Source organism: Pogoniulus pusillus, chromosome 1 (genome assembly GCF_015220805.1).
Source record: "Pogoniulus pusillus isolate bPogPus1 chromosome 1, bPogPus1.pri, whole genome shotgun sequence".
Classification (NCBI taxonomy): domain Eukaryota; kingdom Metazoa; phylum Chordata; class Aves; order Piciformes; family Lybiidae; genus Pogoniulus; species Pogoniulus pusillus.
In genome coordinates this window covers 8,328,289-8,352,615 of record NC_087264.1, presented here as the reverse complement: position 1 = coordinate 8,352,615, position 24,327 = coordinate 8,328,289, and the positions used below count along the sequence as shown (strand labels likewise).

General features: G+C 45.1%; 1 protein-coding gene across 1 annotated transcript in view; it reads right to left on the bottom strand.

Moving 5' to 3' along the window:
- NUDT14 (nudix hydrolase 14) overlaps positions 1-24,327 on the bottom strand; it is an 81,475-nt gene that overhangs the window by 10,635 nt on the left and 46,513 nt on the right. The window contains exons 3-4 of the mRNA XM_064160400.1: positions 16,564-16,628; positions 9,804-10,041 (exon numbers count right to left, since the gene is read on the bottom strand). Coding sequence (XP_064016470.1) covers positions 9,804-10,041; positions 16,564-16,628 — 303 coding nt within the window. The remainder of the gene's footprint in view (positions 1-9,803; positions 10,042-16,563; positions 16,629-24,327) is intronic.

Below are 24,327 nucleotides of genomic sequence, written 5' to 3'. Positions count from 1 at the left end.
GCTTCAACACCTCCAGGGACATCAACTCTGCCACCTCCCTGGGCAGCCCATTCCAATGCCAATCACTCTGACAACAACTTCCTCCTAACATCCAGCCTAAGCCTCCCCTGGCACAACTTGAGACTGTGTCCCCTTGTTCTGTTGCTGGTTGCCTGGCAGAAGAGACCAACCCCCACCTGGCTACAGCCTCCCTTCAGGTAGTTGTAGCCAGCAATGAGGTCACCCCTGAGCCTCCTCTTCTCCAGGCTAAACAGCTCCATCTCCCTCAGCCTCTCTTCATTGGGTTTGTGCTCCAAGCTCCTCACCTCCTGCCCAGGGGTGGGACGGGATAGCAGAATGAGGCTGTAGCTAGACTATTTTCTGTGTACTTCCTTCTTAGCCCAGAGAAAACAGATTGTCACTCCAATCTGCTTTTGAAGCATGGGAATAGCATCTATCAGCCTTTGCTTAGCTCTTCCCTTTTAGTAAATGCATGAGGAAACATAGCACAGGAAACAGAGCTCACAAAAGGGGACTTTTCACTTGCCATATCTAAGTTCATAAGCATAAAGATACAACACAGACCTATGTTTATCACAAGTGGGTAACAGTATATTATTGCTTAAAAAAAAGTTCAGTAGTGTCTAAAAGGCACAAGTGAGACTGAGTCCACCTTACACGTTTGCTGATGCTGAGTAATTATAGAATCATAGAATTAGCTAGGTTGGAAGAGACCTCCAAGATCATCCAGTCCAACCTAGCACCCAGCCCTAGACAATCAACTAGACCATGGCACTAAGAAACCCATCAAGTCTTTTCTTCAACACCTCCAGGGATGGCGATTCCACCACCTCCCTGGGCAGCCCATTCCAATGTCAATCACTCTCTCTGACAACAACTTCCTCCTAAAATCCAGCCTAGACCTCCCCCAGCACAACTTGAGGCTGAGTCCCCTTGTTCTGTTGTTGGTTGCCTGGCAGAAGAGATCAACCCCACCTGGCTACAGCCTCCCTTCAGGGAGTTGTAGACAGCAATGAGGTCTGCCCTGAGCCTCCTCTTCTGCAGGCTGCACACCCCCAGCTCCCTCAGCATGTCCTCACAGGGCTGTGCTCCAGGCCCCTCATCAGCTTTGCTGCCCTTCTCTGGATGACTTCCAGTATCTCAACATCTCTCTTGAATTGTGGAGCCCAGAACTGGAGACAGGACTCAATATGAGTCCTGACCAGTGTTGAGTACAGGGGAAGAATAACCTCCATGGTCCTACTGGCCACACTGTTCCTGATACAGGCCACATGTATGGAAACATGTATTAGAAAGTGAACAGTATCTTATCCTCTACTGCGCTGCAATGTGGGGAACAAATAAATGGGCTCACTGTGAAGACTCACTAGTTTAACTCAGATTTCTGAGAGGCAAATAAATGGGCTCACTGTGAAGACTCACTAGTTTAACTCAGATTTCTGAGAGGCAAATAAATGGGCTCACTCTGAAGACTCACTAGTTTAACTCAGATTTCTGAGAGACAAATAAATGGACTTACTGTGAAGACTTACTAGTTTAACTCAGATTTCAACAATTAAAAGCTAAATTTCTTGCAATTTCTTAATCCTTAACAAATATAAACCCTATAAACAATCAACATTTACCTGCTCCTACCAACACAGAAATAAAGGTTTTTGTTGTTGTTGCTTTAATCTAATTAATGTGAAAACTCCTAAATCCCGTATATCCTTTTGTAAGATGTAAGCAGAATGAATGCAGAATTTGGGTACTTACTGACTACATAATTCATGTTTACAAATAAATGCAATACAAGTCTCTGCTGCTTATGCTGAAATCAAGATCCTATTCAGGCATGCAACATATACACTGATGAACAGTGACATGTAGCTCCTATTGTCACGTCTTAGGACCTTTGCACTCTTCTGACATTATAAACAGCAGGTGCAGGAAAAAAAGCAGAGAAGTAATTAACATAAAATTATATCATATTATGCCATCACCCAACAGGTGTACTAGCAGGTGATCTTTCTAACTATAAAGCACTCCAACATTTTCAAAGCTGTTATTCTTTCTACATAATAACCTGTGAATACAAACCACTTTTTACCCCACTGCACAGAGGCTAATAGCCATAGCACAGTAATTGCAACATCCAATACTAGTTCTGTGAATGCTCCTCTTTGTTGTATACTTTTGGAAAGAAAATCAAATGTAGGAAGATTAAAGTAAGTACCTATGTTAATATAGCTAGGCCCTCAAACTAATCCATCTGATTTGTTTTGCAGCAGGGCTGAGAACCTGCAGCTCCTTTTGTGTCCAATTCGTAGCCAAGAGTTTATTACAGCCTCTGGGAGAAAATAACGATGAAATGAAGGGGAAAAGGAAGTTGAATCAGAGCTTCTGGCTCAACTTTATCCTGGTGTGCTCTGAGGTGTTATTTAATTCCAAATGATTTTATAACTATTCTTCAAGCAGACCAAAATTCTCATGAGTTAAAAGAAAATATCAGAAGTTTCAATGGCAATAGCACCATCTTTAACAACAACAGCATCACAGAATCACAGAATCATTTTGGTTGGAAAAGACCTTTAAGATCATCAAGTCCAACCATTACCTCAGCATAGAATTTTTTTTCATAGAATCAACCAGGTTGGAAGAGACCTCCAAGCTCATCCAGTCCAACCTAGCACCCAGCCCTATCCAGTCAACTAGACCATGGCACTAAGTGCCTCAGCCAGGCTTTTCTTCAACACCTCCAGGGATGCAGATGCAACTACCTCCCTGTGGAACCTGTTCCAGTCTTTCCTTCAAGTGAAGGAATTTCTTCTAAAATCCAAACTAAACCTCCCTTGGTACAACTTGAGGTCGTTTCCTCTTCTCCTATCACTTGTTACTTGGAAGAAGAGAATGATCTCCTCCTCACTTCAACCTCCTTTCAGGGAGTTATAGAGAGCCAGAAGTTCTCTCCTCACCCTCCTTTTCTCCCTGTCTTGTAAGGAAACAAGCTTCAAGGAAAATAGCTGGAAGGACTTCAGCTGAAAAAAAAATAACTCACAGCTGAATTCCACATAGGATTCAAGCTGAAAATTTCTGGGAGATCATAACAGATAGAAATTTTGTTATATCTGATATAGAAGTCCAAAGACATTCATTCTGGTTTTAGAGAAAAAAAAAACCTCCAAACCCAGGAAGGATGCTCAGTGATTTCTTTGAGAGCTTTTCTGATGGTTTGGGTGTTACCTGCACCACCCCCCCCCCCCCCCACACACACACACACTTTAAAATCACCCAGACTAGACTCAGTGGCTCTGGAAATTGAATGAAGCTTTGTATTTACAGCTTAGCACAATGTACAGGCAGATATTTACAGTATATACAGTTATAGACAGAAATAGACAAGTTAAAAGGTAATACAGAAACACAACAGCCCTCCCAGAAACCTGAGAACCCAGGAAGGGCTCACAACCACCCTTCCACCTTCCTCCCACCCCTCTACGTTACTCAAGACTTGTCTTATATTCAAGGAAAGTTTGAGGGTCAGCTAGGGGGGTTAGGAAGCAGAGGGATTAGTCACACAGATGGCAGTAGGTAGGCGGGGGGTGGTCTCTTCTGCCAGGCAACCAGCAACAGAACAAGGGGACACATTCTCAGGTTGTGCTAGGTGAGGTCTAGGCTGGATGTTAGGAGGAAGTTGTTGGCAGAGAGAGTGATTGGCATTGGAATGGGCTGCCCAGGGAGGTGGTGGAGTTGATGTCCCTGGAGGTGTTGAAGAAAAGCCTGGCTGAGGCACTTAGTGCCATGGTCTAGTTGATTGTCCAGGGCTGGGTGATAGGTTGGTGTGGATGATCTTGGAGTTCTATTCTAACCTGTTTGATTCTATGATTCTAAATAGTTCTTTTACACCCACTGCCTCTATCATCTATGCCACTCTTCACTGAGGTCATACATGCAACTGACAAGAACACACTGGCAGCCATCTGAACATTCAGGAAGCCTCCAAAAGTGTATTAGAATCATAGAATCAACCAGGTTGGAGGAGACCTCCAAGATCATCCAGTACAACCCATCCCCCAGCCCTATCCAATCAACTAGACCGTGGCACTAAAGTGATGCTAGGGTAGATAGCAAACTTTTAGTAACACCAAACTGAGGTTACTTACTGTGCACCAAGCACAAAACTCAGATGGTAAACAGTATAGATGTTTTTCACACATGGACAGAGGCATTGAGTGCAGCCTCAGCAAGTTTGCTGATGGCACCAAGCTGTGTGGTGCAGCAGACAGGCTGGAGGGAAGGGATCCATCCAGAGGGACCTGGAAAGGCTGAAGAGGTGGGCATAAGCCAACCTCATGAGGTTCAACAAGACCAAGTGCAAGGTCCTGCAGCTGGGTCGAGGCAATGCCAAGCACAAATCCAGGCTGGACAGTGAGTGGCTGGAGAGCAGCCCTGAGGAGAGGGACTTGGGGGTGCTGGTGGATGAGAAGCTCAACATCAAACAGCAGTGTTCACTTGCAGCCCAGAAAGCCAACCAGAGCCTGGGCTGCATCAGGAGAAGTGTGGCCAGCAGGACCCGGGAGGTGATTCTCCCCCTCTACTCTACTCTGCTGAGACCCCAGCTGGAGTACTGCATCCAGTTCTAGAGCTCCTATTACAAGAGGGATGTGGAGATGCTGGAGTGTGTCCAGAGAAGGGCCATGAGGATGCTCAGAGGGCTGCAGCAGCTCTGCTGTGAGCACAGATTGAAAGAGTTGGGGCTGTTCACTCTGGAAAAGAGGAGGCTCCCAGGTGACCTTCGTGTGGCCTTTCAGTATCTAAATGGAGCCTAGCAAAAAGCTGGGGAGGGAATTTTTTAGGCTCTCAGGGAGTACCAGGACTATGGAGAATGGAGCAAAGCTGGAGGTTGGGAGATTCAGGCTGGACGTGAAGAGGAAATTCTTGAGCATGAGAGTGGTGAGAGCCTGGAATGGGTTTCCCAGGGAGGTGGTTGAGGCCCCACCCCTGGAGGTGTTTAAGGAGAGGCTGGACAAGGCTGTGGCCAGCCTGATCTAGGGTATGGTGTCCATGCCCATGGCAGGGGGGTTGGACCTAGATCATCCTGATAATACTGTAGGGGTCCCAGAGCACTGGAACAGGCTTCCCAGGGAGGTTGTGGAGTCTCCTTCTCTGGAGACTCTCAAGGCCTGTCTGGATGTGTTTCTCTGTGACCTGTGTTAGATAGGATTGTCCTGCTCTGGCAGGGGGGTTGGACTCGATGATCTCCTTGGGTCCCTTCCAACCCCAAACATCCTGTGATCCTGTGATCCTTGTGGTCCCTTCCAACCCTGACTTATTCTATGATTCTATGATTACTGCCTCTGTCTACACAGCACAATGAAGCAATTGCATTTAAATTCACCCTCTGGGAGGCATTTTATTATAACAGAAACAGATATTTCTGAGTCTTCAAAGCATGATTCCTCTGACTTCCTCCAGCCAAATCCCTTTTAATATGTTTTCCTTGTCATCTGCCTCTAATCTAGTCTCCTTTATCCACCCATGCCATACTGTCCTCCTGCTGCTGGGTGAACTTGTTCTGAAGACTGTTACTCAGCTAGTGTGAGTTAGAATCATAGAATGGTTTAAGTTGGAAGGGAACTCAATGATCATCCAGTTCCAGCTCCCCACCATTGCCAGGGACACCTCCCACTAGAACAGGCTGCTAAGGGTCTCATCCAACTTGGCCTTGAACACTTCCAGGGAGGGAGTATCCACAACCTCCCTGGGCAACCTGTGCCAGTGTTTCACCATCCCAAACTCCTGGCTTCTTTCCTGATTTTTCATTGACTTCACAGATGAAAAGTGGATCCATCAAGGTAATTAAGTCTGAGATCTGCTTAATTCAGTGCCTGACTTCTAGCTGATGAGTATCATGTCACAGGAGCCTTGACAGAGCTTAAGAATGGGTTCCATAGCTTATTTGTATGTGTATTTGAAATACCTGTAGCAGAGCCCTGTTTTGAGCCCCACTGAGCCTCACTTTGAATATTTCCAGGGATGGGGCCCAAATCACCTCCCATTATTAATCTTTTCTGGTTAACTGAGAAACAGAGAGAAGAAATCCCCCAAAACCACTGCTGCAATCCCTGATAATAAATAAAAAATACCCTAAAAACTGTATCTACAAATTGCCTCCTATCTTTACTGCTTGCACTGTTTGAGGACAGAGCCAAGTTCTGCTTGAACAGTTTAAGCACTTCTCTCACCTCGTTAAAGAAACTCCTCCATCACAATGAATCTACTTTCCCCATTTAGTGCTCAGCCCATGGGGTTTTTTTTCCATCCTTGTTCCTTAACCTCTTCTTCCTTTTTTTCTATTTGAGGATTTTTTATTTCATTTTCAATTCCAAGTTCCCCACACACATTGTCCATGCCCTCCCCTTCATAATCTATCAGCCAAAGAACTGCACTGACCACCTTAGTCAAACTGCTTCTCCCTTTATATTTGATGTGTTTTCTGCTTTCCATGTCCTTCTGTCAGGCGTAGCTCAAGTCCTGCTTTTATTCCAGTCAGGCAACTTCCTTCTCTTCATCATGATTCCAGGAAGAGGTGCCATTAGCAATACAAGGCAAATTCTTGCTGCCAGAACAAAGGGTGTGTTGATTCTGTGTTCTGACAAAGGTCTAGGCTGGATGTCAGGAGGAAGTTCTTCCCAGAGGGAGTGATTGGCATTGGAATGGGCTGCCCAGGGAGGTGGTGGAGTCACCATCCCTGGAGGTGTGCAAGGAAAGCCTGGATCAGGCTCTTAGTGCCATGGTCTAGTCGATTGGGTAGGGCTGGGTGCAAAGTTGGACTGAATGATCTTGAAGGTCCCTTCCAACCAGACTGATTCTATGATTCTATGATTCTGTGACAGAGAACCCCCTGTTTATAGAATGCCTTTTCACTGTGTTGAACTTTTGAGTTCTCCTCTACACAAATCTAACAGAGTTAGCTCAGTGATTATTAATTATAGCTATCTAAATATTTTCATGTGGCTTTATTTGCAGCAAGAAAGGAACAACAGTTAACACCTTTTTCAGGAGCATATCAAGTGCAGTCAAAGCAATATCAGCTATAGTAGGATAACAGGTCTTGTGGATAGGGGCAGCAGCACAAAATAGCGAGTTTATCAAGGCTTTGAGACCATGATATACTTAGAAACTGCCAAAACTGTGAAATAGGTGCAAAACTAGCATGAAAACTGTACTCATGGAATGGATATCACTGTCAAAATGGAAATACAAACTAAATAGGATTCCACTGGGGACCATCCTACATTCAGTGCAATTCAGTATTTTGGTTTAGAACTCCTAAGTTGAACTACAAGCTGCAGGCAGCAAAGCTGAGAGAGAGTATTTCTAGGAACCCAGAGATCATAGAATCATAGAATCAGAATGGTTTGGGTTGGAAGGGACCTTTGAGATCATCTAGGTCCAACTCCCCTGCCACGGGCGGGGATACCTCATTCTAGCCCAGATTGCTCAAGGCTTCATCCAACCTGGTCCTGAACACCTCCAGGGAGGTTGTGGAGCACAGAAGCACAGAATGTGATCAAAGCTTCCTTGCAGCCCCCTTCAGGTACTGGAAGGCTTCTCTAAGGTCTCCCTGGAGCCTTCTCTTCTCCAGGCTGAACAGCCCCAACTCCTCAGCCTGTCCCCATAGGGGAGGTGCTCCAGCTGTTGTTAGCTGCATTGCAAGGACCAGACATGGAGCAAGGATAAAGATTAGAATTCTAAAACATCCCAAAAGTTTGGAGAAATGGTCTGAAAAAATAACATTCAGTAAAGGCAAATTCAAGGCTCTGTGTTCAGGCAGCAATATTGAACAGCATAAAAACAGATGAGAGGTGAATGACAGAGCAGTACTGCTGCAGAAAAGAGTTGTGAGGTAAGGGAGGCATTGTGGACCCTAAGTCAACAACAGAATGCCACTGCAAGAGGTGTCCAGAGAAGGGTGATGAAGAGGCCTGGAACACAGCCCTGTGAGGAGAGGCTGAGGGAGCTGGAGGTGTGCAGCCTGGAGAAGAGAAGGCTCAGGGCAGACCTAGCCAATCAACTAGACCATAGAATCATAGAATTATAGAATCAACCAGATTGGAAGAGACCTCCAAGATCATCCAGTCCAACCTAGCACCCAGCCCTAGCCAGTCAACTAGACCATGGCACTAAGAAACCCATCCAGTCTTTTCTTGAACACCGCCAGGGACGGTGCCTCCACCACCTCCCTGGGCAGCCCATTCCAATGTCAATCACTCTCTCTGTGAAGAACTTCCTCCTAATATCATGCCTATACCTTCCCTGGCCCAGTAATGTTGAGTGAAGCTAATACACTAAAGCTACAAACTTCTACAGCTACAGGACTTATATTCTACTTGTTCTATTTTGTGCTTGTACACACACACATAGTCACATACACACAAGTGTCTATTTATATGCTCTAGCCTGTCAGTCTCACCCAACTTGTGAAACTCTATAGACAGCTTTTGCTTATAAATCTAGAAGGCACTTTTTCTTTCAGTAGAACAAACCTTTCATCTAGCTTCAAGGAGTTGTAAAAGACTGCCCCTGTGATTCATTCCCTCCCCTCAACAGAAGCACTGCTCGTTAATCCATCAGGAAACAACATTTGCCAGGATTGACAGCTGTGGATTTGTATTCAATTTCCAAATTAAAAACCAATGACAGGGCCTAGTTGAATGGAGATGTCAAGCAAAATAAAGGAAAGTTAAAAACCTGCTGCCTTATCTGTAGAACATACATTTTAGATAACAGTATTAAAAGCTGGGAAGGAGGTATAATGGGATTAAAGATGTGCACAAAGTTTCTTCTGAGGGCTTCATTTACCCTTTCAACAACTCACGCTTTGTGTTGCTTCTCTTATATCTCACATATTCTTCTTATTCCTAATAGATGTTTTTAAACATCTTAAAATCTATAACTACTTGAAATAATGCACAATAAATAGTGTAAAAGTTTTCATAGTCAAACCACAGCTAAATCTTCAATGAGGGAGGTTATTCTTCCCCTGTACTCAGCACTGGTCAGGCCACACCTTGAGTACTGCGTCCAGTTCTGGGCTTCTCAATTCAAGAGAGATGTTGAGGTGCTGGAATGTGTCCAGAGAAGGGCAACAAAGCTGGTGAGAGGCCTAGAACACAAACCCTATGAGGAGAGGCTGAGGGAGCTGGAGGTGTTTAGCCTGGAGAAGAGGAGGCTCAGGGCAGACCTCATTGCTGTCTACAACTACCTGAAGGGAGGCTGTAGCCAGGTGGGGGTTGGTCTCTTCTCCCAGGCAACCACCAACAGAACAAGAGGACACAGCCTCAAGTTGTGCTGGGGGAAGGTCTAGGCTGGATGTTAGGAGGAAGTTGTTGGCAGAGAGAGTGATTGGCATTGGAATGGGCTGCCCAGGGAGGTGGTGGAGTTGCCATCCTTGGAGGTGTTCACAAAAAGCCTGGCTGAGGCACTTAGTGCCATGGTCTGTTTGATTGTCTAGGCCTGGGTGCTAGGTTGGAATGGATGATCTTGGGGGTCTCTTCCAACCTGGTTGATTCTATAGTTCTATGAAATTACAACAGTATCATTCTTACTGGGAATTCAGTCCCATAATTATGACTCTATAATTTTCTAAGTCTCTGTCAATGCTACACTCATTGCTGAAAATGACACCTTTCACATACTTTCAGATGTCCACGTTCTTCCAAGACACTGCATAAATAATGGAATGCTCATTTGCATTCAGGTTACTTCAGCAATATATGGGGGGAAAAAAAACACAACACAAAGTATTTTACATTATTTACCTGTAAGAAGTGATTCTCCTTAGTTCTGTAACAGGAACACAATAGCCACATTCTTCTAAGACTTCTGAGCATGCAATTTCTTCTAAGGACAGGCCTGATTTGTCTACGATGCCAGCACAGAGTTCATAGGTTACTCCCACCACGGCAGGTAAGGGATCCTTTAGATCAGAGAAGCTCTCCCTGTCCTGATTCTGAAAGACTTGAGGATGATGCCTTTCTACTTCACACATATAAACAGCTAAAAACAAAAAAAAAAACAATACAAAAATCAAAGAAAAGCAAAGACAAAAAGGGTGGTGGAGGAAGAATGTTAATTAATTAGTATTAAATAGAAAATGAGATGGTACACAAAATTTGCCTGCAAATTTATAACCATCGGAGTACTTGAGAGGAATAAGGATTTCACTCAAGTTATCTGTTAAATTTGAGATTTTAGAGTTTACATAGAATCATAGAATCAACCAGGTTGGAAGAGACCTCCAAGATCATCCAGTCCAACCTAGCACCCAGCCCTAGCCAGTCAACCAGAGTATGGCACTAAGCGCCTCAGCCAGGCTTTTCTTCAACACCTCCAGGGATGGTGCCTCCACCACCTCCCTGGGCAGCCCATTCCAATGCCAATCACTCTCTCTGTCAACAACTTCCTCCTAATATCCAGCCTAGACCTCCTCCCCCCAGCACAACTTGAGACTGTGTCCCCTTGTTCTGTTGCTGGTTGCCTGGCAGAAGAGACCAACCCCACCTGGGTACAGCCTCCCTTCAGGTAGTTGTAGACAGCAAAGAGGTCAGCCCTGAGCCTCCTCTTCTCCAGGCTGCACACCCCCAGCTCCCTCAGCCCCTCCTCACAGGGCTGTGTTCCAGGCCTCTCATCAGCTTTGTCACCCTTCTCTGGACACCTTCCAGCACCTCAACATCTCTCTTGAATTGAGGAGCCCAGAACTGGACACAGGACTCAAGGTGTGGCCTGACCTATGCTGAGTACAGAGGCAGAATAACCTCCCTCGTCCTACTGGCCACACTGTTCCTGATCGAGGCCAGGATGCCATTGGCTCTCTTGGCTACCTGGGTACACTGCTGCCTCATCTTCAGCTACTGTCTACCAGTGAGCATCTTAAATAAAAATCCAAGCTAGTTCATTGAAGAAGCCTAAGTCTCAGAAGCACTATTACAAATTCCATTTTTTGAGCAATGTGAATATCAGAATCTAATTTAAATTGTGCAGTAATCCTGCAGGAAATTTGTGTTGCACATTATGTACCATGTGCACAATGATGAGTCTTTCTGCCTGTCAACTCAGCTGTTATTTAGAAAGGGTATGAAAAGTATGTGTTTCTTTAGGGGGGAAAAAAAACCCACCTCTTTTGAACATACAGTTCCTTACACAGATTCCTGTGTGAGTCTTGAATTCTTGACTTCTTGAATTAATCTACAAACAGCTGCCACTGTAATGTACTCCTAAAGAAGTGCAAATGCCAGATTTTGGCCCTTATTTAAGGAAAACCTCTCATTGATGTCTGAATTTTGCCTCAGTAAGAACCTCAAGGCTAGATTTTAGCACACAAAGAATCACTATTGACAATTCCAGCTCATTAAAACTTTATATATATATGTGTGTGTGTATATCTATATATAAACACACTTATAGGAGAGCCCTGCAAAGGGACCTTGCCAGGCTGGATGGGTGGGCAGATGACAATGGGATGAGATTTGACAAGGCCAAGTGCAGGGTTCTGCACTTTGGCCACAACAACCCCAAGCAGCACTACAGGCTGGGGCCAGAGTGGCTGGAGAGCAGCCAGGAGGAAAGGGACCTGGGGGTACTGGTAGATAGTAGCTGAAGATGAGCCAGCAGTGTGCAATGGTGGGCAAGAGAGACAATGGCATCCTGGCCTGCATCAGGAACAGTGTGGCCAGCAGGACAAGGGAGGTTCTTGTGCCCCTGTGCTCAGCACTGGTCAGGCCACCCCTTGAGTGCTGTGTCCAGTTCTGGGCTCCTCAATTCAAGAGAGATGTTGAAGTGCTGGAAGGTGTCCAGAGTAGGGCAACAAAGCTGGTGAGAGGCCTGGAGCACAGCCCTGTGAGGAGAGGCTGAGGGAGCTGGGGGTGTGCAGCCTGGAGAAGAGGAGGCTCAGGGCTGACCTCTTTGCTGTCTACAGCTACCTGAAAGGAGGCTGTATCCAGGTGGGGGTTGGTCTCTTCTGCCAGGCACCCAGCAAGAGAACAAGGGGACACAGTCTTGAGTTATGCTGGGCGAGGTCTAGGCTGGATGTTAGGAGGAAGTTGTTGGCAGAGAGAGTGATTGGCATTGGAATGGGCTGCCCAGGGAGGTGGTGGAGTCACCATCCCTGGAGGTGTTGAAGAAAAAACTGGATGGGGCACTTAGTTCCATGGTCTAGTTGACTGGCTAGGGCTGGGTGCTAGGTTGCACTGGATGATCTTGGAGATGTCTTCCAACCTTGTTGATTCTATGACTCTATGATTCATGTCTATCCTCTTGCTTTTATTGAAATGTTACCATGAAGACCTTATAAAACACCCTAAATAAAACTAACTTAATAATTGAAATCAATTTCATTCCACTCAAATGGTTGTTTTTTGAACTGTATCTTGGTTTAGAAATGAGCTAATCTTTAAGCTCTCATTTTAAACACAAAGAGCTCAAGTTTAATGGGCAAATCTTCATTCTTCAAGTTATTTGATTTAGCTTATTATTTTTTAAAACCCCAACACAGAACAGGGCCTCTACAAAAATGTCACATAAAAGTGAAGGACCAAAATGATTTCTCAAGCAATTGGTCTCTGAGGAAGAGTCTACACCCTAGGAATGTGTGCTCAGGGCTCAGGGGTGACCTCATTGCTGTTTACAACTACCTGAAGGGAGGCTGTTGCCAGGTGGGGGTTGGCCTCTTCTGCCAGGCAACCAGCAACAGAACAAGGGGACACAGTCTCAAGTTGTGCCAGGGAGGTCTAGGCTGGATGTTAGGAGGAAGTTGTTGGCAGAGAGAGTGATTGGCATTGGAATGGGCTGCCCAGGGAGGTGGTGGACTTGCTGTCCCTGGAGGTGTTGAAGCAAAGCCTGGTTGAGGCACTTAGTGCCATGGTCTAGTTGACTGGATAGGGCTGGGTGCTAGGTTGGACTGGATGATCTTGGAGGTCTCTTCCAGCCTGGTTGATTCTATGATTCTATGATAAAATCAGTACTTGAAAGGGAGATGTCTCGAAAGGGAGTTAAAACTTTCAAAGGTGTTTGTATTAGGCACATCCAGGCCTGTGAGATTCAGTTAAAAGAGAGGAGCCTCCATTGCTTATTTGAAAGCCTTGACTAGACCTCAGTTTTCTTTTTAAAATACAGCATGAAGGTAGAAAAAAAATTGTTTCCACACAGACACTGAGGGACAGATCCTTGAAGGGCATTCTCTGTCATGATTTTCAAGACTTTAAAGACCAGAACAATCATCATAAACAGTAACTAAGCTCAAAGGTCCGATGTGAGCTAAATATTCTTAAGCTTTTATTCCTTTTTTTTGGTACTGACACCCCCATATCAGTAAATACAAAAGGAAACAACATCTGCATTTCACTGAAGGATGTGGACACCAGAACAGGATGCAGGTAAGAGAGAGAGGTATGGAAATATGAAATTGTGATTAAAGTAACTCTTTCTGTCAATCCAGCAAGAGCTGCCATTCTCCTCCCTCACCGGGCTCCACATAGATCAAAACCTACATTCCTAGAAGGACCTTATCTGTAGTCCTCTTCAGAGAGAACTCCTGCAATATGCCAACACTTCAAGCCCAGTAACAGATTCTCTTCTCTGTAGATAGCAAATAAATGAAGCTGTATCAGCCACTTCTGTAAGAGAGACCAAATATTAGAGCATTTGCCAAGGAGTCAGAGTATGAATTCTGTATCACCAGGCTTGCAAAGGTTCAAACTCAATTTATCTCAGAGATAGGCAAAGCCTAGAAACAAAGCTGCCTGCTAATAGCAGGAAACAGAGGAGTACCCCATACCTCTCCTGGAGGTGTAAAATTGATTGTATAAGTGATGTACCAGGGGAGATAAAGTACTGGATGGAAAAGAAGTCTATAGTGTATTGGCATAAGCACACTCTCTGGAAGGAAACCTGTGATTCTCTTCCTCATCACAGGCTGTAGGCTTACTACAGATGTGCTAAGAGTTTGGGGAGTAGAAACCAGAAACAAGAGCTCAGCTCCCAGCACAGTCACCCATCCACTAGTCCCAAGTCTGACTGATCTCTTGTCTTTTTATGGAGTATGCTATCAGTAGTTAGAAACTGTCACTGCATCATCACCAGTCAGTGTTCATCACCATCAGATGGATATGTGCAGCAGCACATCTATTGCTCTAAGTAGTCTCAGAGTGAAAACTCCAGTAGAACTGATGTATCATAGAGCCACAGAATCATAGAATCAAACAGGCTGGAAGAGACCTCCAAGATCATCCAGTCCAACCTAGCACCCAGCCCTAGACAATCAACTAGACCATGGCACTAAGTGCCTCAACCAGGCTTTTCTTCAACACCTCCAGGGGTGGTGCCTCCACCTCCTCCCTGGGCAGCCCATTCCAATGCCAATCACTCTCTCTGACAAGAACTTCCTCCTAACATCCAGCCTATACCTCCCCTGGCACAACTTGAGACTATGTCCCCTCGTCCCCTTTGCCTCAAACTAGCACACACCTTCATACAGAAGCTGTAATGAACCTGTTGCTGCTCACTACACATACATGTATGTATATATGAAGGTTTCTGCCTAAGATTGCCTCAAAGAGAGCAACAGCTATATGAACCATTTTATTCATCTGGCAAGTAAAAGACACTGAAATGTTGATAAACACATAAACAAATACTTTCTCAGTGCTTCATGAGATGCACTGTCAGCATAACAGTGCTGCACAACAACACTGAAGAGCCTGACAGTCACTGACAGTAAGAAAGGACAGCATGACACCACCCAAGAAAGTCTCCTATAAAGTCTGCCATGAACAGTCTTGAAATGGTCTCTTAGCAACAGCCAGTGAAAAACCTTGTGATTTTTTTTAATTAACATGCAGAGAATTTGCAATTTGTTTTCAATTTCCAGAAAGTAAAGATTGCTTTGACTTAAAATAACTGATACAAAAACTCAGAATAAAAATTAGTATATTAGCCTAAGCCAGTAGCTGGCTAAATGAAGCTGTCCACATACTGAGAAGAAAACACACAGTTCTGAATTTCTCTCATTTAAAATTCCTGAGCACACAATGCACAGTAACACATTTTTTAAAAAATCAAGGATATTTAAGAAACAGAGAAAAAAAAAAGAAAGAAAAAAAAAAAAAAGAAAGGAAAAAAAAAGGGGAAAAAAAAAAGAAAGGAAAAAAAGGAAAGAAAAAAATACCCTCACCCTCCCCAAATCTTTTTCTTCTTCTCAGAAGCTGCCTGCAAAATACTATAATGAAAGAATCATAGAATCAACCAGGTTGGAAGAGACCTCCAAGATCATCCAGTCCAACCTAGCACCCAGCCCTAGCCAATCAACTAGACCATGGCACTAAGAAACCCATCAAGTCTTTTCTTCAGCACCTCCAGGGATGGTGACTCCACCACCTCCCTGGGCAGCCCATTCCAATGCCAATCACTCTCTCTGGCAACAACTTCCTCCTAACTTCCAGCCTAGACCTCCCTCAGCACAACCTGAGACTGTGTCCCCTTGTATGTTGCTGATTGCCTGGCAGAAGAGACCAACCCCCACCTGGCTACAGCCTCCCTTCAGGTAGTTGTAGACAGCAATGAGGTCACCCCTGAGCCTTCTCTTCTCCAGGCTGCACACCCCCAGCTCCCTCAGCCTCTCTTCATCAGGCTATTAGCTAGATTAAGAGGGAACTTCAAATAAAAGCAATCTATTCTGTGATCATTCTAGTTTGTAATTTCATACAAAACAGGACAAGGACTAGGCCAAAAGCAGAACGTAAGGCCAACCTGATCATCCATCCTGTGGAGGATGTGGTCAGTAGGACAGGGGAGGTTTTTCTTCCCCTGTACTCAGCACTGGTCAGGCCACACTTTGAGTGCTGTGTCCAGTTCTGAGCTCCTCAATTCAAGAGAGATGTTGAGACACTGGAAGGTGTCCAGAGAAGGGTGATGAAGCTGGTGAGAGGCCTGGAGCACAGCCCTGTGAGGAGAGGCTGAAGGAGCTGGGGGTGTGCAGCCTGGAGAAGAGGAGGCTCAGGGCTGATCTCATTGCTGTTTACAGCTACCTGAAGGGAGGTTATAGCCAGGTGGGGGTTGGTCTCTTCTCCCAGGCAATCAGCAACAGAACAAGGGGACACAGTCTCAAGTTGTTATGGGGGAGGGGCTAGGCTGGATGTTATGAGAAAGTTGTTGGCAGAGAGAGTGATTGGCATTGGAATGGGCTGCCCAGGGAGGTGGTGGAGTCACCATCCCTGGAGGTGTTGAAGAAAATCCTGGGTGAAGCACTTAGTTCCATGGTCTAGTTGACTGGCTAGGGCTGGGTGCCAGGTTGGATTGGATGATCTTGGAGGTCTCTTCCAACCTGGTTGATTCTATGATTCTGTGATTTCATATGTAATGGAAATCTCCTTGGTTAGAATACTAACTGAAGAGGCTGGGCTATCATACAAAGAAACAGAATAAAGAGCAAAGAGTTTGTCACCACAGACAAATACACTATCTTTTAACTGCTAAACTCTTAAAACCCACTACAGAGAAGAAGTAAGTCTAGAAGAAGAGGGTTACCTGGGCGGAACTGCTTCACCACAACAAAGCACTGCCGTGAAGTATTAAAGATCAGGATTGACACACTGAGGAAGAAGACAGAAAACAAAAGATCAATGCTTTACGATGAACTGATGCACAACTATTAAAGTTACATCTTGTGAATTTTGTTCTAACTACATAAATAAATACAAGATGTGTTGCTAAAGCCACAAGGCAACAAGACCTTTGTCAAAAATCCCTCAGGAGGGATAGATGTTGGGTTGTGTTTCCAAAGTCTAGAAGAATTTACCCAAAATTAAGACACTTGTTTTCCTGCCACCAACCTTCTCAACAGGGAAAAAAAATGAAGGTGCATTTCTAGGAGTATCACTACCAGATAGTAATAACAAGAAAAAAAATCCTTAAAAATAAGCAAACTACATTTTTCCCTGTGATGGTTTGGGTGGTTTCTCCCCCCCACCCTCCCCTTAAGAAAATCACCTGGACTAGACTCAGTGGCTGGAAACTAAAGAATGAAGCTTTGTATTTACAGCTTAGCACAACATATAAGCAGGTATTTGCAACATATACAGCTACAGACAAGTTAATGGACAAGTTAAAAAGTAATACAGAAACACAACAGCCCTCCCAGAAACCAGAGTCTCCAGGAGGGACTCTCAACCATCCTTCCATCTCCTTTCCACCTCTCTACCTTATCCCAGACTTTGCCTTACGTTCAAGGTGAGTTTGGAGAATTGGCTAGGGGGGTTACGAGGTAGATGGATTAGTTAAGCACCAAGTTAGAGAGAGAAGTGCATGCATCCAGAGCCAGAGAGAGCAACTCTCTTATCTATGTTTGTGTTCTTGTTTTCGTACATCTCAGCAAGCCTATGAGTGAAGTAGACATCACCATTGTTTCCTTTTCACAGCCTATCATCTAATTCCTCTCACTAAAACGTCCCATCTAGGCTCAGACTAGCACATTCCCTTATGTCAGTCCCAGATTAGGCAAGTCTGACTCTTAGGCATAACTTAGTCTCATTCAGAGCCAGAGACTTCTGTTTAAGCACAGACAATCTTCTATCTGTGGCTATTTGCTGAACTTGGGCCTTAAAATGACACCATATAAGCCCAATGTTGCACACAGAAGCAGTTTTAATTGCCACCACATTTGTGCTAATTTGCCCCTAGCTGAGATATTTTGGTGAGAAGAATTAGATGATAGGCTGTGAAAAGGAAACAATGATGGTGTATACTTCACTCATAGACTTGCTGAGATGCATAAAAACAAGAACACAAACATAGGTAACAGAGTCTCTGGCTTTTGGACTGCAGTTTTCTCTCTCTCTAACCTGCTGTCTGAGTGACTAATCCTTCTGCTTCCTAACCCCCCTGGCTGACCCTCCAAGCTCACCTTGAACGTAAGGCAAAGTCTGGGATAAGGTAGAGGATTGGGAAGAAGGTGGAAGGGTGGTTGTGAGCCCCTCCTGGGGACTCTGGTTTCTGGGAGGGCTGTTGTGTTTCTGTATTACCTTTTAACTTGCATATTTCTGTCTATAACTGTATATATTGTAAATACCTGCTTGTAGGTTGTGTTAAGCTGTAAATACAAAGCTTCATTCAATTTCCAGCAGCTGAGTCTAGTCTGGGTGATGTTCTTAAGTGTGGGAGTGCAGGCAACCCCCAAACCATCACAACATTGAATGGTTTAAAAGTCACATCTTAATCTTCATTCTGTCCTCCTTGGTTGTATATATGACATAGGGAAACCTGGCAGGCTGTGTATTTAGAAATGCTGTGTTAAGTGTGGTGTATTGATGGTGTCTCCTCAATTGAATTACTCTCAGATTTTAGTGGTTACAAAAAAAAATGCAGACAAAAGTCTCTCTCCTCTCTCCTGCAAAAGCAAGTGTATATTTTGCTCATTACCATGGCAGCATTCTCTCATTTGTTATGCCTCACTGTATGCAACTGGAAAGTTAATTCATTATTCTATGAATTCTACAATAGATCAGACCAACAATGGCATATTTGCAGAGTTGAGTCAATCTTTCAACTTTTCCTGTGTATTTACTTTCAGTACTTGATTTAATAATGAAGTCTCAGGCTGCCAGATAAACTGCTATTTGATGACTATTAAAAAGTAATGCTAATGCTTATTATAGCAATACATAAAAACCCAAACAGAAGGGAGAAGCCCAGATGTTAACATTTATATTCATGGTTGCACTTCTCAAAGACCTGCACTGTATGTTGATGGCTTCCTGTTCCAGGAGACATCATTTGCAGGCAATCCTAAAGCAAAGGATTTAGCCTTCAGTGAGGCTGGAGAAGCTCACTCACTCTGCTTAGCGGCACAAGCCCTATGAGGAGTGGCTGAGGGAGCTGGGGGTGTGCAGCCTGGAGGCTCAGGGGTAACCTCATTGCTGTCTACAACTACCTGAAGGGAGGGGTTGGTCTCTTCTCCCAGACAATCAGCAACAGAACAAGGGGACACAGTCTCAAGTTGTGCCAGGGGAGGTCTAGGCTGGATGTTAGGAGGAAGCTCTTGACAGAGAGAATGTTTGGCATTGGAATGGGCTGCCCAGGGAGGTGGTAGAGTTGCTGTCCCTGGAGGTGTTGAAGAAAAGCCTGGCTGAGGCACTTGGTGCCATGGTCTAGTTGACTGGCTAGGGCTGGGTGCTAGGTTGGACTGGATGGTCATAGAATCATAGAATCAACCAGGTTGGAAGAGACCTCCAAGATCATCCACTCCAACCTAGCATCCAGCCCCAGTCAGTCAACTAGACCATGGCACTAAGTGCCTCAGCCAGGCTTTTCTTCAGCACCTCCAGGGATCGTGACTCCACCACCTCCCTGGGCAGCCCATTCCAGTGCCAATCACTCTCTCTGGCAAGAACTTCCTCCTAACATCCAGCCTATACTTTCCCCGGCACAACTTGAGACTGTGTCCCCTTGTTCTGTTGCTGGTTGCCTGACAGAAGAGACCAACCCCCACCTGGCTACAGCCTTCCTGCATGTAGTTGCAGACAGCAATGAGGTCTTGGAGTCTCTTCCAATCTGGCTGATTCTATGATTCTATGGCTCTTTCTGACCTAATATTGGAATACCTGGGAGCTACTGTGTAGGTTACTAGAAGAAATGAAGTCAAACTACAGCTTACAACATTTTAAAGTTTATCAAAGCATCACTCTTTCATGCTTTTTTCTTTCTCTTTGCATGACAGGACTTCTCCCCAAAACAGTACTGTCTGAGGGTAGGGAAAAAGGAGTCACTGTCCTTGGAGGTATTCAAGAAAAGACTGGATGAGACATTTAGTGTTATGGTCTAGATGACTGCATAGGGCTGGGTGATAGGTCAGACTGGATGATCTTGGAGATCTCTTCCAACCTGGTTAATTCTATGATTCTATGATTCTATTCTATAAACCCTTTGGGTTTTGGCCATGGCTCAAAGGGTGTGCACTGCTGAAACTGGAGACAGCAGCAGTCTAGATCTGAGGTTAAAGAGAAAAAAAGTCTCTGAAGCACACACTTGGCCTTTACTTTACTTTACATCCACTACTCCAGGCCCAGTCTTTCACTTGGCTTGCCTTCTTCAGCATGTCTCATTAAATAACTCATACCAACTAATTAAAAATGGCTGGGCTATTAGACAGTATTTCTTTTTTTGGGTAAGAGTCAATCACTTGAGGTTTTTACAGAACAGATGGGAAAACTAAAAACAAGCTGTCAGAACCAGAGAACAAGATCAAATTAAGCTGGAAAGGAGTAGCAGCAAGTTATTACAATTGTCTGCTTCTCGCACCATCTTGAGATAAGAGGGTACAGAAATGGCACAAATCTGCAGAGCTTTCTACCTAATTACTTCTAATTTTCAGAAAGACTGACAAACAATTTGAAGATAGATCTGCATTGTTTTAAGAAACCACAACACAGAAGTTCTAATATTTGTCAGAGATGGAGAGCCACAGAGAAGATATTCCATAATTAGAATCATAGAATCATAGAATCAACCAGGTTGGAAGAGACCTCCAAGATCATCCAGTCCAACCTATCACCCAGCCCTAACCAATCAACTAGACCATGGCACTAAGTGCCTCAGCCAGGCTTTTCTTGAAGACCCCCAGGGACGGTGCCTCCACCACCTCCCTGGGCAGCCCATTCCAATGCCAATCACTCTCTCTGTGAAGAACTTCTTCCTAATATCCAGCCTATACCTCCCCTGGCACAACTTGAGACTGTGTCCCCTTGTTCTATTGCTGGTTGCCTGGGAGAAGAGGCCAACCCCACCTGGCTACAATGCCCCTTCAGGTAGTTGTAGACAGCAATGAAGTCACCCCTGAGCCTCCTCTTCTCCAGGCTAAACACCCTCAGCTCCCTCAGCCTCTCCTCATAGGATTTGTGCTCCAGGCCCCTCACCAGCTTCGTTGCCCTTCTCTGGACATGTTCCAGCACCTCAACATCTCTCTTGAATTGAGGGGCCCAGAACTGGACACAGTACTCAAGGTATGGCCTGACCAGTGCTGAGTACAGGGGCAGAATAACCTCCCTTGTCCTACTGGCCACACTGTTCCTGATGCAGGCCAGGATGCCATTGGCTCTCTGGCCACCTGGGCACACTGCTGGCTCATCTTCAGCTTACTATCTATCAGTACCCCCAGGTCCCTTTCCTCCTGGCTGCTCTCCAGCCACTCAGTCCCCTTCTAAGGAGGAGTGTCACATTATGAAGGCTGTTTGATATGGCTTATACCACAGGAAACAATATAACATTAAGTATTTCCACAGGTCACTATGCCTATAACTTCTGAAGACCTGTCTGAAGCTGCCATCAGCACAGTTGTTTGAGTATCACAAAACTCTAGGACAGTGTGATGGTTTGGGTGTTACCCTTCCCCCCTACACTTAAGAAAATCACCCAGACTAGACTCAGCAGCTCTGAAAATTGAATGAAGCTTTATATTTACAGCTTAGAACAATATACAAGCAGATATTTACAATATATACAGCTATAGACAGAAATAGACAAGGTAAAAGGTAACACAGAAACACAACAGCCCTCCCAGAAACCTGAGTCCCCAGGAGGGGCTCCCAACTGCCCTTCCACCTTCTCCCACCCCTCTACCTTACCCAAGATCTTGGAAGGTTGGGATTAGGAAGCAGAGAAATTAGTCACACAGATAGCAGGTTAGGTTAGAGAGGGAGAAGTTCAGCCCAAAGCCCAGACAGCAACTCTGTTACCTGTGTTTGTGTTCTCGTTCTTACACATCTCAGCAAGCCTATGAGTGAAGCAGACATCACCATTGTTTCCTTTTCACAACATGTAATCTAGTTCTTCTCACCAAAACTTCCTAGCTAGGCTCAAACTAGCACAGGCAGGAGAGTTCAAGTATGATCTAAGTGGAAAATCCCCTGAGCCATTGCAGTCAATGGATTTCATTATTGCTGCACCAACCCAAATATATAGGCTCAGCTGTTTGGACTGGCCTATAAGATGAGAGTAGTATTTATCTTCTAGAGTTTTAAATCATCATGCAAAGAATCATAGAATCAGTCAGGGTTGGAAGGCACCACAAGGATCATCTAGTTCCAACTCCCCTGCCATTGGCACAGACACCCTACCCTACATCAGGCTGGCCACAGCCTCATCCAGCCTGGCCTTAAACACCTCCAGCCATGGGGCCTCAACCACTTCCCTGGGCAACCCGGTCCAGCCTCTCACCACTCTCATGCTCAACAACTTCCTCTTCACGTCCAGGCTGAATCTCCCCACCTCCAGCTTTGCTCCATTCCCCCTAGTCCTGGCACTCCCTCCCTGAGATCCTAAAAAGTCCCTCCCCAGATATTTCGTAGGCTTCCTTCAGATACTGGAAGGCCACAAGAAGATCACCTGGGAGCCTCCTTTTCTGCAGACTGCACAGCCCTAACTCTTTCAGTCTGTCCTCACAGCAGAGCTGCTGCAGCCCTCTGAGCATCCTCGTGGCCCTTCTCTGGACACACTCCAGCATCTCCACATCCTTCCTGTAATGGAGGCTCCAGAACTGATGCAGTTCTCCAGGTGGGCTCTCAGCAGAGCAGAGTAGAGAATCACCTCCCTCAACTTGCTGGCCACACTTCTCTTGATGCAGGCCAGACTCTGGTTGTCTTTCTGGGCTGCAAGTGCACACTGCTGGCTGATGTTGAGCTTCTCATCCACCAGCACTCCCAAGTCCCTCTCCTCAGGGCTGCTCTCCAGCCACTCACTGCCCAGACTGGATTTGTGCACTCACTACAAAACTACTCTGAGATTACTATTTTTACAGGCCACCAAAAAGGATCACTACAAAAGCAGTTTCAAACACATCTTTAAGCCCTATCATACCTCAGGACATTACAAAGGTATTGGATGCCTCAAGTCAATTCCTTTTAAAATATTGCTGCCTACAACTACCTGAAGGGAGGCTGTAGCCAGGTGGGGATTGGTCTCTTCTGCCAAGCAACCAACAGCATAACAAGGGGACACAGTCTCAAGTTGTGACGGGGGAGGTCTAGTCTGGATGTTAGGAGGAAGTTCTTCAGAGAGAGAGTGATTGGCATTGGAATGGGCTGCCCAGGGAGGTGGTGGAGTCACGTTGGACTGGATGACCTTGGAGGTCTCTTCCAATCTGGTTGATTTTATGATTCTATGATTCTGAGTGCAACTCAAGATCTCCTTGTGTCCAACATGGGAATATATATATGTCATGCACAAATTGTGATCAGAATTGAATAATGGCAGATAAAGCAACTAAAAAACCTCTGATGTTAACATTGAAAGCCAGAGCTTCCCAGCAATTAACCTCAGGCACATCTACCTGCTTTTAAATGCTACAAACTATCTCAAAATTAATTGAAAGTCTGTAATACTGTTGGTACTGTTTAGAAGCAGTAATCTCAGATCCAGAGTGGAGACTTTAGGAAGTAATGGTAATTAATTTAAACCAGAACAAACCAACCTGTGGAGAGGGACCTGGGAGTCCTGGTGGATAACAAATTAACTATGGGACAGCAATGTGCCCTTGGGGCCAAGAAGGCCAATGGGATCTTGGGGTGTATTAGGAAGAGTGTGTCCAGCAGATCAAGGGAGGTTCTCCTTCCCCTCTACGCTGCCCTGCTGAGACCTCATCTTGAATACTGTGTTCAGTTTTGGGCTCCTCAGTTAAAGAGAGATAGGAATCTGCTGAAGAGTGTCTAGTGGAGAGCTACAATGATGATTAGGGACTGGAGGGCATGGCTTATGAGGAGAGACTGAAAGATCTGGGGCTTTTTAGTTTGGAGAAGAGAAGACTTAGAGGGGATTTAATAAATCTGAGGGCTGGTCAGGAGGTAGGGGACAGGTTCTTCTCACTTGCTCCCTGGGATAGGACAAGGAGCAATGGGTGTAAGTTGCAGCACAAGAGGTTCCACCTCAACACAAGGGGGAACTTCTTTACTGTAAGGGTCTCAGAGCACTGGAACAGGCTCCCCAGAGAGGCTGTGAAGTCTCCTTCCCTGGAGACTTTAAAGGCTTGTCTGGATGTGTTCCTCTGTGATCTGTGCTAGATTGTGTGGTCCTGCTCTGTCAGGGGTAGTTGGACTCAATGATCTCCTTGGGTCTCTTCCAATCCCTGACATCCTGTGATCCTGTGAACCAACCAAAAACCTCAAACAACCAAAAAGAAAACACAAACCCTTTCCCCACTTCCAAGCCTGCAGTAATTCAGTTACCATTCTCAAAGAGGACAAAAAAGAAACAGAGAAATGGCATGCAAGAATAAAAGCAAGTAATTCACTCAATCAGTCCATT